The following is a 21,298-nucleotide window of genomic DNA, read 5'->3' as shown; positions in this document are numbered from 1 at the left end:
GATTATCCCTTTGCCTCTCTTCTTAAGCCTGGATAAACACAGTTCTCTTCTTGTAGATCATGGGCTCCAGTCCCCTATCTGTCTTGATGGCCTCCACTGGACTTGCTCCAATATATCAATGTCCTTTTCACAGTGGAGAGCCCCAAACACGACACAGTACTCAGGCCCCTCAAGTGCCAAACAGAGGGAAATAATCACCTTTTAGGCTTGCTCTCTACTGTCCTGCTAATAAAGCCCAGTATGTATTTGGCCTCCTTCATTGCCAGGGCATCCTGGTGATGCACATTCAACTTTTTGTCCATCAGAACTTGCAAGCAATTTTCAGCAAAGCTGCTTTGTCTCCAAATGGCCCCAACCTGTACCACTGCAGGACTTATGCCATCCCAGATGCAGGACTTTGCATTGGTCCCTGTACAGTACATATGATCAACTGACCATTTTTTCCTGGATCATATCTAGGTCTGCTAGACTCTAGAGTAACTGCCAGACCCCATCTGGACTTCCCCTAAGAAACCCCATCAGTTTATTATCCCCGTTAATCAATGACTGTAGATGTTGTTCAGAAGTCACTGCAAGACATGGTAATTGGCAGAAATATTTTGGGGAGATTTTTCAGGTGCACTTTCATTTTAGAGGGAATTAGAGTTCCCCAGCCAAGCAGTTTCAGATAGGCAGGAAAATACTAGCCTTGAAGGAGCATGGTCATCTCCTTCTCATCTCCTTCGGTATTCTCTCCTGCAGCTGAATAGAGAAAGAGGGAAATTCCTGGACCAAAAGTACCAGACAAAAACCAGAATAAGAAAGTTTATAACTCACTGCTCAAGTGAATTAACTGTGCATTTTAGCCAAAAAGCAATCAGGTTTTGAATGAAGGAGATAGATTGGTATCTTCCAAACTAGGGCAGAGAATCCTTGATGACTAGAGAGAGCGTGAAGTGCAGACACTGCTTCACAAGACTTGGCTTTAGCTGGGAATCCGAGGGCCTCCTGGACTACAGGAGGGACATGATAGACAAGTCTCCTCTTCAACCAGAGAAGGCTGCTCTGTGAAATGTCAGGCTTGTGAGACTGCCAAAATCATCTGTTACAAATTTTGCTTATCAGTCTGTCATGTTGAAGGAATTAAAACACAAGATGTCTGCCTACCACAGTGTGCAACCGCCCCATGGCACAGCCATTTCTCTCTCCCCCACGCTCCACAGAGAGCCCATCAAAGTCATATCATGTGAACACAGGCTTGTCTGAGGTAATTAGGGAAACCACTTACATTTACAGCTAAACACAAATCAATATAAGAGTGAGAGCAAAATGTTGAACACTTGTTGAACAAATGTTGAATACTATGTTGGACATAGTATCTTAAGTCCTGAAAATGTTTTTAGATGGGGTGCTCTGCTCTCATTTTGAAGCTGTCTGGTTTGCCTGGTGTAAGACTTGTAAGACTTGACATGGTATCTCTAGAATACCATTATAAGATCAAAGGAATAACAAGGCAGTTTAAACTCTACCCAGTGTAAAAATGACATTGAGCTTAAAAAAAAAAAAAAAAAAAAGTAGTAAAATCCATACAAATAACTGTCTTCCCTCTCTCACAATGAGTTGTCTACCCTTTTTATTTGTTTATTGTGGTTTGTATTTCATTTCAGTCTAGCATATATTTTAAGAGTCTTTAAACTTCTGTGCTGAATTAGTATTGAACATTCACAGAGATGGGGAGGATGCAGAAGGTGTCCATTCATCTTTTGCTGCTGAATGACATACATAATGGTGGGCAACAACACCGACCCTGCAGTTTCTTATAGCTAAGGAAACTGCTCCCTCCTTTCCCTGTGGCTGTCCTAAGACAAAGGTTTGGGATAAAAAAGAGAAAGTAGGCAGGTTCTCCAGCCTCAAATCCCATTCTATTCTAAAGTCAGCTGCACCAAAGCTGTATGATGTATGCTTCAGATGTAAATGAATACATCTCTCTCCCTCCCCAGAAAAGGATCATCTGGTCGCAGTGCAAGGAGTTAGCTGAACTCCACAGTGCAGTTAAGTTAAATATTGCCATATTTCCTCATCATGGATAGAAATTTACTAAGAAGATGGCAATAAAATGATAATAAAAGAGAAAAATATTCTTAGAAAGTACAAAAATGAGTCTGCAATTTACAACTAGTCACAGAAACATCCTGAGTCCTGTATTTGTTTTTCTGTTGAACACATCATTTCACTAAGTGGACCTGCTTGCCAGCTGAGCTGGGAAATATCTTTTAAAAAAAGGTTATTTGAGATATCATTCTCCTATGCAAAAAGTACAACTGTATGTCTGATAAAACTTACAGAATTATTAGTGGGAATATAATTATTATGCATACTAAATAGTGTTTTTAATGAATTTTAGATACACAGGAAGTTACAACTACGGTAGCTATAGCAACCAGCATCCCCATCCAATGCAGAGTCAATATCCATCTTTACCTCATGATACTGCTATTTCTGGACCACTTCATTACTCGGCTTACCACAGAAGCTCTTCACAGGTAAGTTGGATTTATTTCTTGAAAATGCTTGCTACAACGTTTTAAATAAAGTTTTACTTGTAAATTTGTTAGCTGTTTGAATCATCTCCAGTCATTGATGGTCTCTATTTTTTTTTTTCTAATATTACCTTGATATCTTTCTATTCTGGTGGAGATTCTTTTATCATAAATACTTTAGCTTGTTAATTTTGAGTACTTAACTCTAAAATTCAGCAATATGGATCATGAATGTGTTTCTGTGTTAAGGAGAAGCTGAAACAAAGATGAATATAATTAGTTGTATGTTTCTTAGGAGATGGGAACAGGAGAAGATTCCTAACAACCAACAAAAGTATTTTATTATGTTGAAAGAAGATGCAGGAACCATAGGGAATTCTTCTGGTGCCCCCGTTTTGAGAATACGTATGGTTAGGAATTTGCCAAAAATGTGAGTTCTGCATATAGTTTGAATAACTCTGGGACCCCCTTCCAGTGTTTAGAATGTATGCTATAGACTCCTACCATACGGTAAGGAGTAACGTCAGTAACTATTTCAGGACTATTTCAGTTCCCAAAACCAAGCCAGTAGGAAACAGCACAGATTAAGAACAATGACGGAATTTGGCAACAGTTCAAAAATAGTGCCACTCTAGGAGGGCTTGAACACATCGCACACCTGGGCTTCCCCTGCGCAGAGGGCTCTGGGGCCTCTGCTGGGAGATTTGCAAGGGACAGATACAGGCAGGAGGTAATGACATTGGGGTATTCTACAACATGGTGCCTCTTATGCTTTATCTGCTGGAAATTTATGCGAGGAACCACCATGATTGACTTTAGTCAGTGGACTGAAACAGTTTCATACCAGATGCAAAGATATCGACATAGCACAAGTTAAGCAAGAAATGAATAAAACAAAGTGAGATCAATACAATTATAGCTTACTCATGCCCTGGTTAATATGCCATATAGAAATAGTAACATAGATTAAAATCATGAAAATGATTTTAATTCTGTAATAGGCTGTCTCTACAAGTGCAGATGTCAGGTAACTTTTTCCTCTCTTGCTAGCCCTTGAGCTGCCCTGGATACACATGAAAAATAGCTATGCTTTGATAATTACATATAAGAGCAAAATGATTTCAACATGTATTTAGCATGCTTTTTCTCATGCTGCTTGTAAACTGAGATGTAATCTCATGACAAAATGCAACTAACAAACTCATATCAATCTGATTATTCCGTACTGAAAGGAGCTACAAACTGAAACCCTACTTTAAGAAAAATCTTAAATGATTCTAATCTGGAATTTGCTGACATTGTTTTTAAAACTAAACAAGCTTCTGTAAAGTGCTTGCCCTGATGAAAAATGCTTTCTTAGCTATTTTTAGCCAACAGAAGTACATAATGTACTGTTGCCTGCAAAGCCTGACAGGATGTTAGGGAACTACATTTTGTCTACCGGACTTTCTAAGTGGAATATGGTGTAAGGGATTGCGGTAGGACTCATGACATTGCAAGATCAAAATACAGGGAGCCAAATTTGCAATGAATATATAAACAGCTGCCACTGTACTGAAAGCAGAGGAGATGCAATGTATTGCTGTGGTAATGTAATCAGTCGAGAAGTGGAGGCATTGACTATCTCTCTTCAAAAGAATTCTTTGTTGTAATCTACATTCAGTACAAATATAGAACTCTGGATCAGCTTTAGCTCTTTAGGACAGTGTCTGGGGATTAACTCAAAGAAAAAAAAATCCTTGTGGGGGGTAAGTTCTCCTCAACAAACATGGAATCAGAGAGAGCCCTTGTCCCAGAAAGGGGCCTGAGTTGAAACAGACAGGATGTAATAGAGGTGGCTTTTAGTCTGCAGCTATAAATTACTATTTTGGTCTGAAAGAACACCATGTCAGTCCAACCTCTTTCTGTGCAAGAGAGCATCATATTCCGGGTTTTATCAGGTCAGTTATTTTAGGGCTATTTTCCAGCCCAGAGCTATATTCCTAAAGAAAAAGAGTTGTGTTTGATTTTTTGTTCGTTTCTTTGGTACAGCTTTAAGATGGTCCTTTCACAGATACAACTTACAGACCAGCAACAACAACAACAACAGAAGTGGAATTAGTGCAGAGGGGATGGAGGGAATAACTTATTTAGTGGAAGTAGGGAGGACTGGACAGCTGGGAAAGCAGAAGGGAATGAGAGATCTTTTAAATTGTATTTGCCAACCGGTAGAATGTTGATCCCAACTTCACACACAGACTTATATGATAGTTACATTGTATTAATTTTAGGTTGCCTGCTGTGGTTTTATCATTGGAATCCTTACAGTGGGGCTGTGCTGGTGAAGAAGTCACACAGTTGCAGCTCCCGTACTACACACAGGTCTTGAAGAGTGCAGGCAAGAGTCCCAAGACGTACTATCTCACCTGACAAGTAGCAGGTCCATGTTAGTGAGAGGCTCCTGGATAATTTCAATGCTTTAGTCTTAGAGGGAGCGAAACGGTGGCGGGCATCATGGCTGCATGCTCACTCATACCCCACCCCTTAACTGACTAGTGAGAGCCCATGAGGATGTTGTTATCTCTCACCTCTGAGAAAGTCTTGGAGCTCAGGTTGGCTCAAGGAGCAATGTGATGTGTCTTGTTACTTTAGGCTAAATGGAGATTTTGATAAGTAGCCCATGGTTTCAGAAAGATCAATGACTTTCAGGTGGACAAGAAGGTAAAACAGTGGAGGAGATGGCTTGTAAAAAACTTTATAGCGGAGTAAATGTTCTGATGAAGTAATTTCTGCAGCTACTAACTCAGCAGGAGCCTAAAACAGTCTCCTTCTGGTGATACAGGCTGACTAATTCCCACTGATGGCTAAGAGTCTTTTTTGTTGACAGGGACAGTCTGTTCAAACCTTGGTCTTAATCCGATTTTTTTTTTCTTTCATCAGCATCTGTGAATATTTCTCAGAACAGTTGCTTCCTTGTAACTCTGGGCTTGATTGCTCATTTCTTGACTTGGCTTACTGGCCAAGAGCCTGGCACGCAAATAATAATAATAATAATAATATATTAAAATAAAAAAAATAATAAAAAAAAGATCTACAGATTGATTTGGCACTACCTAGTTCTCTAAACAACAGTGCTGAAGTGCATACAATCATATCATACTGATTCCATCATCATTTAGGAGGGTGTGTAATGCGCTTACATAAACAGATCCATACTGACTAAAAAATCAGTTCTGCAAGTTTGCTGAATCTAGTTTTAGGTGAACCAGATGCCAGGGCAGAAAACAGACAACAACTCTGTCTAAAAACTTCTGAGTGTTCCTATCAACTTATGTCAAGTGTAGCAGAGAGGTACATCCTTCAAAGGTAACCCCTTCACATTGTCACTATCTAATCTGCCTGCACAATCTGCATTTGGCTGGCTTTTGATCACAGCTTTTGTCTGCAGATTTCACCCTGGCTGAACAGGTCTTGATCCTCTTTCAGGCTATCCATAAATGTTTCAATTAATAGCATTCCACCTCTTCCTCAGACACAAAGTAATTCATGCTGCAGTCATTTTTCTGTGTAAATCACAAGGTGTCCTGGTTTCAGTTAAACCACAACACAAGGGTAACACTGTTAGTAGGAAGAGTAGTTGGAAAAATCTGCAGCAGCATATGTTTTTATATTTTAATGTATCTGGTAACACATAAAGATGCATGTCACATGAAAGCGCATCACTGTTCATGCAGTGCAATATACAGCGAGCACGTGGTATGCATGTAAGTACTATAATGCATGGCTATCGCGCATCATAATGCAGGTCTGTTTATGCAGGTCCAGTCTCCAGCAATGGCCAGAAGTGAATGCGTGGAGGAAAAGTATTAGCAATAGGGTAGGTAGAGAGTGGTCCTTTCACCAGCATGGCCACACTGCGCTTGGTAAGAGCTGACCTAGGGATGTCCTGAGTAGGAAGCAGCAGCTGGGCTGTTGTATTTTCTAGCAACTCACTCTCCGTTACTCTCTTTGAGCTTTTTTGTACTCCGTAAGAATGGTCTGTATGAAGCATGTATTCTCTTGTTGATTTTAAACCTCCTATCTCATAATTGCATAGGATGGCCTATTTTATGGGGGCGGGGTGATGAGGAATAGGAAGTACTCATTACCTATTTGTTTACTCTCACCATTCAAAACATTGTAGATCTCTGTTACTCCTTCCACCTCCTTCCTCCATTTCTTTACCAGACTTAAGGGTTATCATCTGCATAGATCCTCTCATGACAGATGCTCTACACTCAGCAATTATCTAAGGACAGCACGTGCACTGCAGGGCAGGTGTACTCTGGGCGACATGTGGACATGCTGTTCTCTCAAGTTGCAGCTCCTCTCCAGTCTTTCTGTGCAAACGTGATCTCAGAGGAAGTAGGAGGGATTCAGACAGGAATCCGCCAGATCAGCCATGTGGACCTGGGAAGCACTCCTAGATCCCAAATCGCACACAGACCCTTCTTAGCCTTTTACTCTTTCCTCCTTTGCCAGATGGCATAACCACCTTCAAGTGGAGTATCTCAGATGGAGGTGCCATGGAGTATCTCAGACAGGGAGCCATGGAAATGGCATAACAGTGTTTCCTTTAAGTTGTTTGAGATGCAGTCCCCACCCTGAAGTCAAGCACTTGTTTTCTGTTTTTAAAAGCTGTCTCCTGTTGCACTCAGGAGCATAGCCAAGGTCAGATGTTCCTGAGCTGGCGCTCTGTTCTCAAGAGGCACTAAACAACTTCTGGGACTGGGAGTAGCACATTTGTATCAACAAGTGCTTGTGCTGCTGTGTTGTTGTTGTCAGAGCGGGTTTATAACAAACCATAAAGCATAAGGTGGAGAGAAATGACCCCAGGCACCAGTACATGCTGGGGGTTACCTGTCTGGAAAGCAGCTTTGCAGAAAAGGACGTGGTGGGCACCAAGTTGAACATGAGTCCGCAGTGTGCCCTTGCCACTAAGAAGGCTAATGGTATTCTTGGCTGCATGAGGCAAAGTATCACCAGCAGGTCAAAAGAGGTGATTCTTCCCCTCTCGTCAGCATCAACGAGGCTGTACCCAGAGTGCTGGGTCCAGCCCCCCAGTACAAGAGAGACATGGACATACTACAAAGAGCCCAGCTCAGGGCCAGGAAGGTGATCAAGGGATGGGAGCAACTGTGCTGTGAGGACAAGCACAGAGAGCAGGGACTGGTCAGCCTGGAAAAGAAGAGGCTCAGGGGGATCTCCTTTGTGTACAAACACCTGAAGGGAGGGTGCAGAGAGGATGGAGCCAGGCTCTTCTAGGTGGAGCCCAGTGCCAGGAAAGAGGCAGTGGGTAACACAGGAGGTTGTATCTAAACATCAGGAAACACTGTGCTTCCTGCTAAAGAATTACAGTGCAGGTGACTGAGCGCTGGCCCAGGTTGTCCAGAGAGGCTGTGGAATCTCCCTCCTTGGAGACCTTCAAAAGTCACCTGGATGTGGTCCTGGGCAACCAGCTTTGGGTGACCCTGCTTGAGCAGGGGGTTGGACCAGGTGGGGGTTGGACCAGGTGGCCTCCAGAGGTCCATTCTGACCCCAACCATTCTGTGATTCTGTAATAAAGTGTTAATTTATTACAGATTTCTGTCTCTGAATGGAGAGTATTTTATGAGATATAATGTGAGATGATATAATTTTATGAGAGGCTACCTGCTCTGCGCAGTACCACTGAATTGACCTATATGCCTTCTAAAATTCTCCTAGTCAAGAAAGAAAGAGATTTAAGGACAATTAAAATAATATTTTTTTTTTAAAAAAAAAAAAAAAAAGTCTCACATACTTGGCTAGTAAGGAAGAAACAAAATCTAAGCTCTTCACTGAATGTTTCAATGCAAGAAAAGTCAGGGTAAAGTGATGCAAAGGAAAACTGCACAGCCAAAGTGACATTGGTCTATGAGGTAGCACACTGAGATGGTTAATAACGACGTTTGGATTCTCACCCCTTGAGATTTAATTTCACAGAAGCCACTTCACTTACCCTTCCAGTCGTGTCTCATTTGTCTCTTCTCTTAAAGGCATGACTCTCTTTTGCCATTTTCCCCTGTGTACGGGGCTGGGTAAGATGTGATTTCATAGTTCATCATGGTAGCAAAATGAAGAGGGAAACAACTTCCCCTGGGGATGATACATGCTTTTGCAAGTGTTTGGGAAGGAAAAGATATCGATCTGAGCCAGTTACAGGGTTGCAGCAGGCATGAATCTCCAGAGCAGGGCTGGTCTGGAAGGCAAACTGCAGATGAACTACAGTATTGAAGCCACCAGCACTCACTGAAATTAGTGGAGATGGGTATACAACAGAAAAACATGTATATTTTAACATGGTGGATAGTGATTCTGGATTCTGCTGCTACAGCAGGGTGTAGAGACTGACAATATAAAGATCAAAAAATATTAGACAAGTTAATGGACAACAGAGATTAGGGATGCAGATCCATAATCACACAGCTGTGATGCTGGAATTGAGAAGAGCATGGCCAAGCTGGTGTGCTCTCCCTGGGTGATGTCTCCGACTATTTCCTGGGAGAACAGTGATCTAGATGCACCATTGTGCAGACTGTGCATGTTTTATATGTCCTTAGGGTGAGAGCCTAACCCTAAAATTATAAGCACTTGGGTCAGAGGTTTTCTTTTATGGTATATGTATACGTGTCAGCCACAATACAACTCCAAACCTGCTTCAGTCCCTTTAATTACTCAGCAATACAAACAGTGGAAGCAGTTTCCAGAAACTAATCCCTGTTGTATTTCATACTCCCTGCAACTTTCTTCCTCCCCTGAAAGAATTATCACATTTAGCTGAAACTGACTGCTTCTGAAGTTGCTGGACAGAAATGGGAAAAATTCACAGGGCTACCTCATAAGATTCTTTTCCTCAGAAAATAAATAAATAAATAAATAAATAAATAAGAGGCTAACCTTCTCTTGCATCCCCCTCACTGAGAAACAACCAAGAACCTTCTGCAATCCATACTTTACTTACATGATCTGCACAAAACAGCCTGAAAAATGTTGCAGGAGTGCAAGTCAAGCGGTAGGTTGGATCTGCACCTCTCAGAGGCACAGCACTGGGGCCATAGTTTAAGGAGCTTTCAGCAGCGTTTGTAGGCTGCCTATCCTCAACTGCTCTGAGGACCACAGTTGTCTCACACAGCTTCATTGAAATGCCCTATGAGTTGCAGCACTACTTGTTTTTTCTGGGCAGTGTTGCATGCCACAGTTTTACCCAGCCATGTATTAACCTCCGTAAGCCTCTACAGCAGGATTTACATGAGGGGCAGTTCTGGAAGACAGCATTAACTTCTTTCCCTTCCAGCTGAAGAAATCTTCTCCCAGACAGAACCAGTGCTTTAGCACCCATTCACGTTGTTCTGTCCCACCTACTCCACAGATAAGAGAAGGAATGAAGGGGAAAAGTTCTTGTCCACCCAGAGCATATACAGTATAAGCTTATGACTATACCGATGCGGTAAGAATAATGCACCCTTCCCAATAACCATTCTGTCATCTAGCAGCTAATAATGACAGAAAGAAAAAAAGCCCATCCAAATCCCACCCATGCAACAAGAATTATTGTTCCTAACTGTATGGCTTCATAACAAACTTGAGTTATTAAAATGTAGTTCAAGTAATTATGTATTGAATGCAACAGGAAACAGATGTCTTCTTTTTAAATAATTACAAATAGGATTTTCATAAGGCTCCAAATGCCACTCCCACAGTACCAAGGTCACTTAGAGAGACTTGAAAATTTCACCCAATCTATTTAATTAGACTTAATAAGCTTCGTTTTGTGGAGAAAAAGTTCAAATAAAGGGTTATAAAGATGAAATCAACCAATAGTTCCAATTTTGACACTATTTGAGATTTTGAGCGTATTTTTATAAAGTTACTTTATAGCCAGTTCTTCACAATTGCTCTAATTTCTGGTGCGAGTTATTTGTAAATCTTAAAGTAGTGGCTAACACCAAATAGTAACTCACAGCATTCAGCAGCAGTGTGAGCTAATGCACTGTAAAGTCAGAGGCACATTCATAAGGAAAATATTTTGCTGTTTGGACAGAGACACCTTTCACCTCCCTGCATAATCAGTCAGGGAGCTGAGGGTAAGAATAAGGAGATTATTCGCCATCCTCACACTGCAGGAATTCAATCTTCACTTCTCGGTAGGGCATATTTAACGTAGTATTTTCTAAAATAATACTAAAAGAAATTGAATTAATTTTACATTTTGGGGGTTTAACAATAATCTGCTTAAAGTCTCCCAGACTTAAAGAGCTTCTTGTCTAGGTCTAACGGCAGCAGTAGCAACAAGTGTGAGTTAACCCAGAAAATGGTAATTTCCTGTCAAGAGCCCTCCAACAAATGTCGCTTTTATATCTGGCAAAGATCACTAGGCCCCAGTGTTTTGAGTTCAGCATGCTTAAGCACTCTTCATTAAACCGGATGTAGAGTGTGAAAGGTGATTCAGGCAGCATGGGCAGGCATCCGCCCAGATGGCGATGCTTTGGACACTCCAACAAGGCTGAATAGATGCTTCATTGGGTGAGTTAATAGTCAGGCAGGGGCCAATGAGTACTTTAAAAATATTGTCTTTCAATAGTCTCTTCACTGTAGGGAAAAAGAAGTCACTGACTCATTTGCGATTAGCTGACCTACCATTACAAAACTTTCCATCTTGCATTCAGTCATAACAGAATTTATTGTAAAATACTCGATATTTAGAGTCCATGTTATTTTCAAGCAATTATTCTTTTCACATTCATGACACATTCATAAACACAGCTGCATCGGGTGCGCTTGATGCGGGGGAAAAGCAGCACACTGTATCCTGTCCCCTTATGCATAGCCATTAGCTCTGCCTTCTTGGAAGCCTTAGCGTGGCCTCTTGACTGCAAATAGGAGGGGGATTATCCTTCCTTTCAGTGCATCCTGAAGTTCATTTTGGGAGCCAAGGTTTCAATCCCAAAATGGCACTGCTTTTGTGCGGCCAACCTGCCTCGAAGACATTATGTGGCTTTCCCACATAATGCCATGCACGACCAGGAGATCCAGCACAATATCCCCTGAGGTCATTTTGTTTCTTTAGCTCATATATGAAGTTTTTGCAGTCTGCAAGTTATAAGTAGCAAATTATCATGGCTGAAGCTCGGGCTTTCTCTTGCCATGTGTAAGAGCTACGAAGGTTAGTAACTGCCCTGTTCTAAGTCACGACCTCAAGGGAAAATTGCACCAGGTCAGGGTAGCGAAACATTCTGTTATGCTTAACAACAGAGCAGATCAAATATTGCACTGGGAAGAGACAAGAGAATCATTGCTACATTATGGCAAAAGTCTAGATTAATGTATTTGTAAGTATATTAATTAATACAGGAATCTACAGTGATTTGAGGTATTGGGTAATAATGGGTAATAAAAGCCATGGGTAATAAAGGCAAAGATAATCACCATAACTGTTATCAAGTAAAACACTACTAAAGTCAAAGCAGTATGTTTCTAGCTTGGTCCACATCTTGCAGCTCCACAGATGACATGCAGAAAAGATTCAGTTTAAAATACATTGTTTGTGTGATGTGTTGTTTTTTGTTTGTTTGTTTGTTTGTTTTCCCAATGATACATCCTGGTCCTGGCTCCTACCATCTCAAAACATTTTGTACACAGTGGAACATTTCTGCAACATCTCAGATCAGCCATGGATTTGACAACTATGGAACAGGAACTTTTATTTAGCCTGAGTAAACCTCACCAACGGGCAGCAGTACAAAGGAAAGAGCCACCTCCTGAGGATCACTCATCTTCTGTCCTAAATACTTAGGTTTGATAATTTGAGGTTTGATTAATTCCTCTCATAGCTGTAGAAAAAGCGCAGATAGTTCTCTTTTATTAGATGCCTGACTTTTTGACAATTAACGTTAGATGAAATTAATTCCACTCTGAAGCTATAGCAAAGCACATGACAACTTTTTTCTGAATCCATTACGGCAGGAGCTTTGTTCTCTAGGATGTTCAGGTGAAGGCAGTCAGCAGGCATGAAATTGAAAATGACTTCAATGTGTTGCTTGTGCATACGAGGAATGCTGCATTCTAAGTCTATTAACTAGTCTTCCAGAAGTTAAAATATGAAAAATATTCAACTTTTTCTGAAACCTTTTACATTTGCTTAGAATACTTGCAAGTTGGTTGTTTCTTGACAGGGTGCCCTGTCCTTAATTAATGAGTTAATGGAGAAAACCATGGTCCTAAATTCAGATCACCTCATATAAAACTTCAAAGTTCGAGTTTTGTGCTTGCTGGGTACCGGTAGCTCTTATCTTCAGCAGAAGCGTCTGGAAAGCCAACAAGTCTGATAACTGATTCGTCTGGAAGGAAGAGAATATAAACCTTTCCGTGGTCGGTGCCTAAGCTCTGCAGCGTTTTCCTTTTCTCACTGGGCTGAGAGGTTGGAAGTTCACTGGGTGGAACTTAGATGATCTTGTACAGACACGTGTCCAGTGTTGCCAACACAGCTTATTCTGAGAGCTGGGTTAGCAGTCCCCGCTGTAGTGCTGGCATTCGGTATGGTGCTGCCATTTACCAGCCTTTTTCAGCAGTTGATTGCAGAGGTAACTCCACAGTCTCTGTGGCGATGGGAAGTATATGCTGAATAATGCATGGTGCAACTTTCATCTCTTCCTCTCATCTGCTAACTGGCCTGTCTCCGCAGGACACGGTGGAATATGCTAAATCACTAACTACAGTGTATTGGTCAAAAATAGTCTTCTCTTTCTCCTCTCTAATTAGGAGTGGCCAGCATGTGGCTTTTGAGCTGCCTGAGGCTTGTGAACTGTTCAAAAACATTTTCCAAGGCAGGGCTGCCTTCCTGGTTGTGGTCTGAAGGGTGTCAGCAGAAACTCCTCGTGGAGACATTGCTGTAATTGCCTTGGGGACCCGCTTATGCAACCCATTAACGCCAGCCCCATCCGGCAGTGGAGTAATGTAATGAGGCCCCTTGGGAATCATCTCCATCTCCTTCCTGTGAGCAACTACAGCTACAGCAGCTCTTCTCTCCATGCTCCCCCCAAAATATGGGGCAGGGATTTTACCATCCTCAGCTGTACAAAGTTTTGGCATGCAGCTTGCAAGGCTTGTAAGGGGCAGATTCAGGAGAGGTGGCCATCCTACTCCGGAGACAGCTTCTAGCTAAGGAAATACCACAGTTTCAAACAAACCAAAATAACGAAATTTAAAATTATGACATTTTTTCATATAGAAGGTACGGCCCTGTGTGTATGGAGGTGTTTACCCCAGTTCTGCCATGCTCACCGTGACCATCTGCGGTGGCTAGAAACCATCTTGCCAAAAGGGTGTAAAATGTAGATGTGAAGATACACAGCAGGTCAAGGGGAATAGGGATCCTCACCATCTCTGAGATGCAGATGGATGATATGAGGGCAAAACAAGGAAAGCTGTTTCTTAAGCAGAACACACAGACGATCTATACCTGCAAGACAGGCAATAAATAAATAAATACAGGGTAAGCAACTACTCATAAGCACAGTTTACTTCCTGTGGCTGGGCAGCTTGTGGCTACGATGGGACAAATGCTGTTCTCTGTTTTCCTGCCTGTCCTATCCTCAGCACATCTTCTCCTTAGTGGGAGGCCGTTGTCAAACTTACTTGGTGTCTAGTTTCCAACTGTCACTGCGAACAGCTGGGGAATAGAGAGATTCTTCTTCTGCCTGACTCTTCTTATAAGTTCTCCAATTAGCTGCCCACTCTGGGGCCAGACCATCGAATTTTTCTGCAGAAACTGGTAGGATGGCTTGTGAACATTTAAAAGGGAAGGCACCTTTCCAGTAATAAAGATCCTTTTGCTCTCCTCCTCAAAACCTAGCTGAACAAGCAGGAGTCGGAATACTTTATGCTCTGTTTTTTACTGAATAGCAAGATTCCCAGTACAAGCTGTGAGAAAAAGATTAGACAAATTCAATTTATTTTTCTGCTGCCAGATATACCTGCCAGTAGCTAGCTCTTTGATAAGTTCATTTGATATTTAAATGTTGTGACTCCTTTGCAGGACTCCCCCTGACACTTTGATTAGACTGCAGGCACTGGATATCTGATATTCCACCTTCAGTACGTTACCTGGGGCTTGGAAGGCTGCTCATTCATCTGATTTTGTTTATATGAAACAAGCAAATGTGATACCACCAGCCCTTACTTTACAATTCAGTATACGGTAAATAATTCTTTAACTTGTTCTCCTCTTTTATTGTAGTACCCCTTCAACAGCCCAACATCAAGGATGGAGCCCTGTTTGATGAGCAGTACTCCAAGGCTGCATCCCACACCAGTGACTCCTCGCTGGCCAGAGGTGCCGGCCGCAAACTCCTGCTACACGAGCCCATCCATGCACTCCACGAGATACGGAAATTCTAGTGACATGTACACCCCCTTGACTACGCGCAGAAATTCTGAATATGAGCACATGCAACACTTTCCCGGCTTTGCCTACATCAATGGGGAAGCCACCACAGGTTGGGCTAAATGAAAATGACTGGTATCAGCTAAGCCCTTATACTTAAAAGAGTTATAAAAACTTGATGTTATGTGGGACTTTACATGGGCGTTCCTGAAGGGAGGGGAAGATGGAAAAGATCCTGGGCAAATAAATGTAGTTCATAACGTGGGCAGATCGCAGACCAGTATGACTGAACGTTCCTGTAGCCGAAAAAGATTGATGTGCTGTTCTAGACAACTTTATAGGCCAATCTGTGCCTTTTTTTAAATTCTGGCATGTGGGCCAACCCTGTGTGATGTCAATGTCAGTGAGCCATTTTCCCCCCTCTCTTATTGACAAATGTTGATGAGTCTTACAAAAAAGTACTGGCATGGGATCTATTTATAATTTGTGTTAAAGACAGGAAGTCCACTCTCAGCAAAACTCTGGCATCTGTTCTTCTAAGCTTTTAATGCGTTTCTTAAAAACCATTCTGCCATGTCATCACTTGTTCGTATCAGTTCCTCCATCTGGCTCCTTAAAAGACGTGTTGTGTAGATTTCAGTTTACACCTAACTTTGTATATTGATGCACCTTTCTGTTGATCCAGTAAGTTTGATCTTTACAAAAGAGAAGAAAAGACATGTAGCGTTGAATTATACACTGCCTTAATTTGACTATTGTCCTTATTGTATATGTATTTGTGTTAAGTTTGCACAATCTGGAAAAATCTAACTTCTCTGGTCAGTAATGACAAGGTTAAGAAGGGACTTGGGGACTGGGAAGATTTTGGATTCAGAGCCACATATGTTAAATATGATGATATGAAGCAATTATGTAAAAAAAAGACAATGCAAACACAATTATTCATTTAATTACCTATTGACAGGTATGACAATGTTCTCTCAATTCCTTCATGTGGTGATAATTCTATACACTTCTACAAAAGCAAAATTCAAAGCTGTGCCTTTGAACTTATTCTGTACTGTGTATGTGTGGAAAAATGTATTGTATTTTGGAGATAATTTTTCTTAGACATTTTCTGTCAGATTTGTAGCTATTTGTGAGTTTTTGTTAGATTTTATTAACATAGCTTTTTCTTCTGTATTATAAAATGCACCAAGCAACTATGGTGGACCTATTACCCTATGGGTAAGAAATAAATAAATGGAAATATGACATCAGACATTTTAGTAATTGTTTTGTAAATAAAATCTTTGATAGCACCCAGTGTGATAATAACAGTGTTTATGCCTAAGATGGACATGTGTTATTTGTACAGTTGTGCAAGAATTTGAGGGAATTTCACACTCAAAGTTCTTGAAATTGAATAGATACCATTTAAATTGACTTAAATACAGAAGCTTCCACAAGCTGGAACCGTTCAAATAAGTCCTAAATGTGACAATGTATGTTTTTATCCAACAAAGGACTTGAGAATGTATATAACTGGCAGCAAACGAGTAGTCCTACACCTATGCTTTCAGCTGCAAACTGCTCAAGGCTACGTCTGGACTGATGACTTTTATTGTTTGGTTTAATTCCTGCTACTGTTGTTCATCCAAACCATGGTATTCAAGGAGGCAGGTAAGACACCATTTTCTTTACTGTACCTTGTAACAAACGTATCACCACTGGAATACTGGAAATGCAAAAAATGTTTTTCCTTAGGTAAGCAAGTGGCAAAATTCTCAGACCTTCTGTATTTACCTGGTGAGTAAATTCACTAGTTTGGGCTTAGTGAGCATTTGAGCCGTAAAGTAACTACAGGAATGAACTGCACATCTGCAAGAACTGAGGGAGGAACAGTGTCCCAGACCAGGGTTAAAAAGTGTTCAGGCTCTTAAGCATTCAGCCAAGGGCCTGGTGGGGTTTTCAGAAACAAAGCAGGAGTCTATCTCCACCTTTAGGTACCTGATGAAAATCTTGTTTCCTGGGTTAGTGTGCAGACCTTTTGAAACTTTACTTACATCAGCTGGTGTTATTATACAATATACAGTTACTCTTCACTTTTATTAAGTGATGGCAGGATAGGGGAGATGATGCTTAGGCTAAATTATTTATTTTATTTTTATTCAAGTTACCTTTGGGCAAAATTGTCCAGGCATGAAGAAGGTAAGTCATGTGGGGAAGTTTATAATGGCCTGTTTTTAGCAGTTAAGAGTTCTAATGTGTTTGAGACCAAAGTCTTACTTTGCATTTTGTTATTGAAAATGCTTAAAGCAAAACATTGATTCTAGCCAATTAATTATTAAGAAGCATAGACATATCTGCCTCATCAAGACTGTGAGAAATGAATATGGAAAAGGCAGTGTCACTACAATAGAAAAATCCATGTTCCCTTTTCCCATGGAATTCCAAATATCTGTATTACATCACATCTGCCAAGAGCCCACAGTGACCCCTTCACTCATTTCCTGTTGCTAGAACACTGATTAATCTCCACTTACCTGACGGACTGATGACCACGACCTGCCATCATCTCTCCAAGGACCAGAAGTATTGGTGAGATACTTGTGGGCAGAACTGATCACGAACTCAAGAGCTGGGTCTTTGGAAGGATCACGATGGAGGTGAAACCCAGCACCTGTCAAGGAAAGCCAAGAAGCACTTCCTGTATTTTATTTTATATTTTACAAGAACTTGTTAAACCAAATAAAGCCTAATCTGCATTGAATGAAAGAGAGAATATGTTAGTATGCAAATGTGCCATATCCTTCAACATATGTGGGGACAACTCACTGACCCTGACTTGAAGAACCCAGGCAAATTGTTCAGGAAGGAAGATGGATATTGGACACGTGTCAGCAGCAGAAATGATACAGGCTTTAGGAGAAGAGAACTACAACACCATTTGAGAAGTGCTGGGAGCGGGAATTTTGACTAGCAGCAGCACCTGAAAGCTCTGTATTCATAAAAAAGAGCCATAGAACAGTTAATTTCATCATCTGCCATATAGAGCTTGGATTTTGAAAGTCTTCTGCAAAACAACCCCCACAGTTTTTCTTTAGATTAAAATATATATATATAGAAATTGATGTAGATGCCACAGGAGTCTGATTGTGCACTTCCAGTTAACTTTGAACCACTTTCTGACAAGGGCTTTGAAATTTAAACTGGACATTCATGTGGATCAATATATAGATTGCTGAACACGGCTCTACAGAGGTCATCATCACTATCTGCGTCAGCAGTGCTGCAAGTGAAAGCGGGCCCCCTCCTCAACCACTGCGGGTCAGAGCCCAACATATTAATATAAACTGCCACAGCTTTCAGGTCACAGGGGTATATAGCAGGCTGCAACATGCAGTGGCTCAAGAGAAGATGGTAACCTCTGAGAATGGTTGATTAAGGGCAGGAATCTCTTAAATCATTGTGGGAGAAATTGCCAAACCTCCTGAGTCAGAGCCTGGAGACTATGCATTGAGCCTTTCCTTTGACCACGGTAACTGAGGCTGCTGTTTCTTGCCTGGCCATGTATTTATGTGTACATTGAGAAGATACGTGACTGTACAAACCTTTCTGAAGATGTTGTGATAGCACATACCAAAATACTCAGTCATGTTTTCTCTTTCTCCAGCTTTCTTCTTCCCTCTCTTTCTTTTCATTTTTTTTATTATTTTTTTTCTTTCTTTCTCTCTAGCTTTCTCTCTCTTCTCACAACAAACATTTCATTAATTATTTTTTTATTATTTTTTATAATAATTATTATTTTTTTTCATGTTCTAAAACATACAACATATATAATATATAACACAACATAGTATATAACATATAACATGTAATATAGAGATATAAATATAACAGGCAACATAGAGCATGGCATAACTAAGATATTTTGTATTTATATATGTGTGTATACACACGCAAACATATCTGTACATATGCGTGTAAAAATCCATTACAATTCTTCAAGATTTTTCATTACCAGGTAGAAAAAAGACTCAGCGGGGGAAGAGCAGTGAGAACTCCATTCACTAGCATGAATCCTGTTTTTGTCAGGCTACCTCTTGCTGCTAAGGTCACTACCCTTTGACAAAAATGGCCTCTGACCTCCCCAGCCCCACAATTCTGTTGTGACTGACCCTGAAACCCATGAAATTCAGGGGCAGACATTGCTTTGGAAGGTTTAGATAAAGCTGACTAACATGGGAAGGGCTCATGGTATGCGCCCATCTGAAAAGGTCTGGCAGTTCTTTGGTAGAGGATGCAATTTATTCTGTCCCCTTCTTTCATTGAAATCCTAATCCTTCATATGCTACCTAAAGTGGAAACTAAAACGCACTGATGATGAATAACAATGTGCCTTTAAAAGGCAGTAACAGTTTTCTAGTCTTTATTTTTTATTTTGTATTTAATAATAAGGATTTTAATTGACCATGTATAAGTAAAATGAATGTTTTGCTGTGCTGTGAAGTAAATCTAAACAGGCTTATAGTTTCTAATATAATTGTAAATCACTTAAGCAAAGGATTATTTTTACTGAGTTTCTTTCAAAAGCTGCATTAGTAGACACATGGTCCTGACTCAGAAGAAACATTTATGCACTTCAGGCTGGATTTCATTACTCTTTGTAGTCCAAAGACTCCATTGATCTGTTTTCACATCTCAGGTTGACCCACTGCAGAAAGAAACCCCAACCAGAAAATTCAGATCCTAGTTCAGGTCTGCATCTTAAACAAACGCAGGCATACACAGGCACTGCTTGTGCTTCGTGGAGTCACCCATCCTTCTGCAGATGAAATCTCCCGGCCCCCGTGGTATTTTCAGCCACGGAGCCCATCATTTGTGACATGAAAGGTTTGCTCTTCGTGACCACTGAGCTCCTCCTGAATTGCTGCTGAATGAACAATACTTCAAGGAGAGACCAACCGCAGCTCCCTCTGAAGTTTTATTATTGTGGGCTTTTTGTTAACTTCAGTATATTGCTTTCAGCTATCTGGACAGTGGAGTTCGACTATAGCACCCGCGGAGCACGGAGCTACCACCTACCTTCCTAACTGTAGCTTAAACCCGCGGTGTTGCAGAGCTCTGCAGAGGTAGCCGGTGTGCGCCCTGACACTGCAGGCTCTTGCCCAGTGTGCCAGTGTCAGCCCACCCTGCCCTCCCACCATGTCCAGGGCAAAACACAGCAGTGGTGAGGCACCAGGATCTCTATCCCACACCTTTTGCTTGCTCATACCCATGTAAAAACCCTCCAGAGAATATAATAACCCCAGTGTGAAAGGATAGGATTTGGAATGCAGGCGCACTGTCCCGTAGAAGGGGCTTGTGTCTCTAAAGAGAAATAGTGAATTTTCATGTACCCCCACCACTTCGGGTGCTTGGAATTGAGAAGAAAACCGAACCCTTCAGTAAATCTCTCTGTGAATGATTTGCTCCTGCAGCACCTATTCCCAGCCCCGCTATGGCACCCAGCACACGGGCAGCATGGAGGCCTTGCGCTACATGGGCCTATGAACCACAAGGTTGTCATTGCCTTTACCCTCCAGCCCACATGGGTTTTGTTTTGCTCCCGCAGGCTACGATGAAGCCCCACTTCGGGCACCAGACATTGCCCTGTAGAGCGGCCCATGGACACGGCAGTCCCGCTGATGGGCTGTGAGCTCAGGCTGCCAGCGGGCGCCATTTCGTGTGGGACAGGTGTCATTCTGTGCAGGGCAGGTGTCATTTTGTGCGGGCTGGGTGTGTAGGTGGGGCCCTGCCACCCTTGCACAGGGCGGGAGGCCAGGTCGCAGCCATCCCACACGGGACCTGCTGCCCCCGGGCACGATGGCAGGAGCAGCGAAGGCACCGTGAGGTGCTTCTGGTGAACGCCGTGCCCAGGGGGTGGCGGCTGGGCCTTGTCTGGGCAGGTCGTTTGCTTTGTGGCGGACACTGTAAGCACAAAAGCGGCTTATAGCACAACAGCGGGCAGGGTGAAGGCAAGCCTAACTGGGAGGCGTCACGTCGGGGCGTCCTTTGTGTCACTGGGGCACCGGGTGCGGCTCGGCTCTCCAGCCCGCACTGCGCACCGAGCAGCGCGGCGCGGACTACACCACCCATGATCCCGCGCGGCGCAAAGCCCCTCAGACCCCACGGCGCCGCGCAGCGCCGCGCCGCTCGGCACGCTGGGACTCGTAGTCCTGCCTTCCCCACCCCCCCCCCGCGGGGCGCCCCTTCCCGCCAATAGCGGGGGGGCGGGGGGGGCTGCGAGGGGAGCGCTGCGTCAGCGCCGTGCGGGGCAGGGGCCGCGGCCGGGGCTGGGGCCGGGGCCGGGCGGCTGCGGGCGGCATGGAGCGGG

At 42.4% G+C, this 21,298-nt stretch overlaps 2 protein-coding genes across 6 annotated transcripts in view; both read left to right on the top strand.

Annotated features, from left to right (window-relative positions):
• Nucleotides 1-16,201, top strand: part of RFX4 (regulatory factor X4) — a 93,117-nt gene extending 76,916 nt beyond the window's left edge. For all 5 annotated transcript variants that reach the window (XM_035310293.1, XM_035310302.1, XM_035310311.1 and 2 more), the window contains 2 exons: nt 2,384-2,522; nt 14,794-16,201. In XM_035310293.1, coding sequence (XP_035166184.1) covers nt 2,384-2,522; nt 14,794-15,066 — 412 coding nt within the window. In that variant the 3' untranslated portion in view covers nt 15,067-16,201. The remainder of the gene's footprint in view (nt 1-2,383; nt 2,523-14,793) is intronic.
• A 5,017-nt stretch (nt 16,202-21,218) lies between these two features.
• RIC8B (RIC8 guanine nucleotide exchange factor B) overlaps nt 21,219-21,298 on the top strand; it is a 36,731-nt gene continuing 36,651 nt past the window's right edge. Inside the window, exon 1 of the mRNA XM_035340864.1 lies at nt 21,219-21,266. The gene's annotated coding sequence lies outside the window, so the exon portion shown is untranslated. The remainder of the gene's footprint in view (nt 21,267-21,298) is intronic.

The sequence above is a fragment of the Oxyura jamaicensis genome, chromosome 1 (assembly GCF_011077185.1).
Source record: "Oxyura jamaicensis isolate SHBP4307 breed ruddy duck chromosome 1, BPBGC_Ojam_1.0, whole genome shotgun sequence".
Lineage (NCBI taxonomy): Eukaryota > Metazoa > Chordata > Aves > Anseriformes > Anatidae > Oxyura > Oxyura jamaicensis.
Note: the sequence above shows the minus strand (reverse complement) of the source record. Positions and strands in the feature narration are given on the sequence as shown.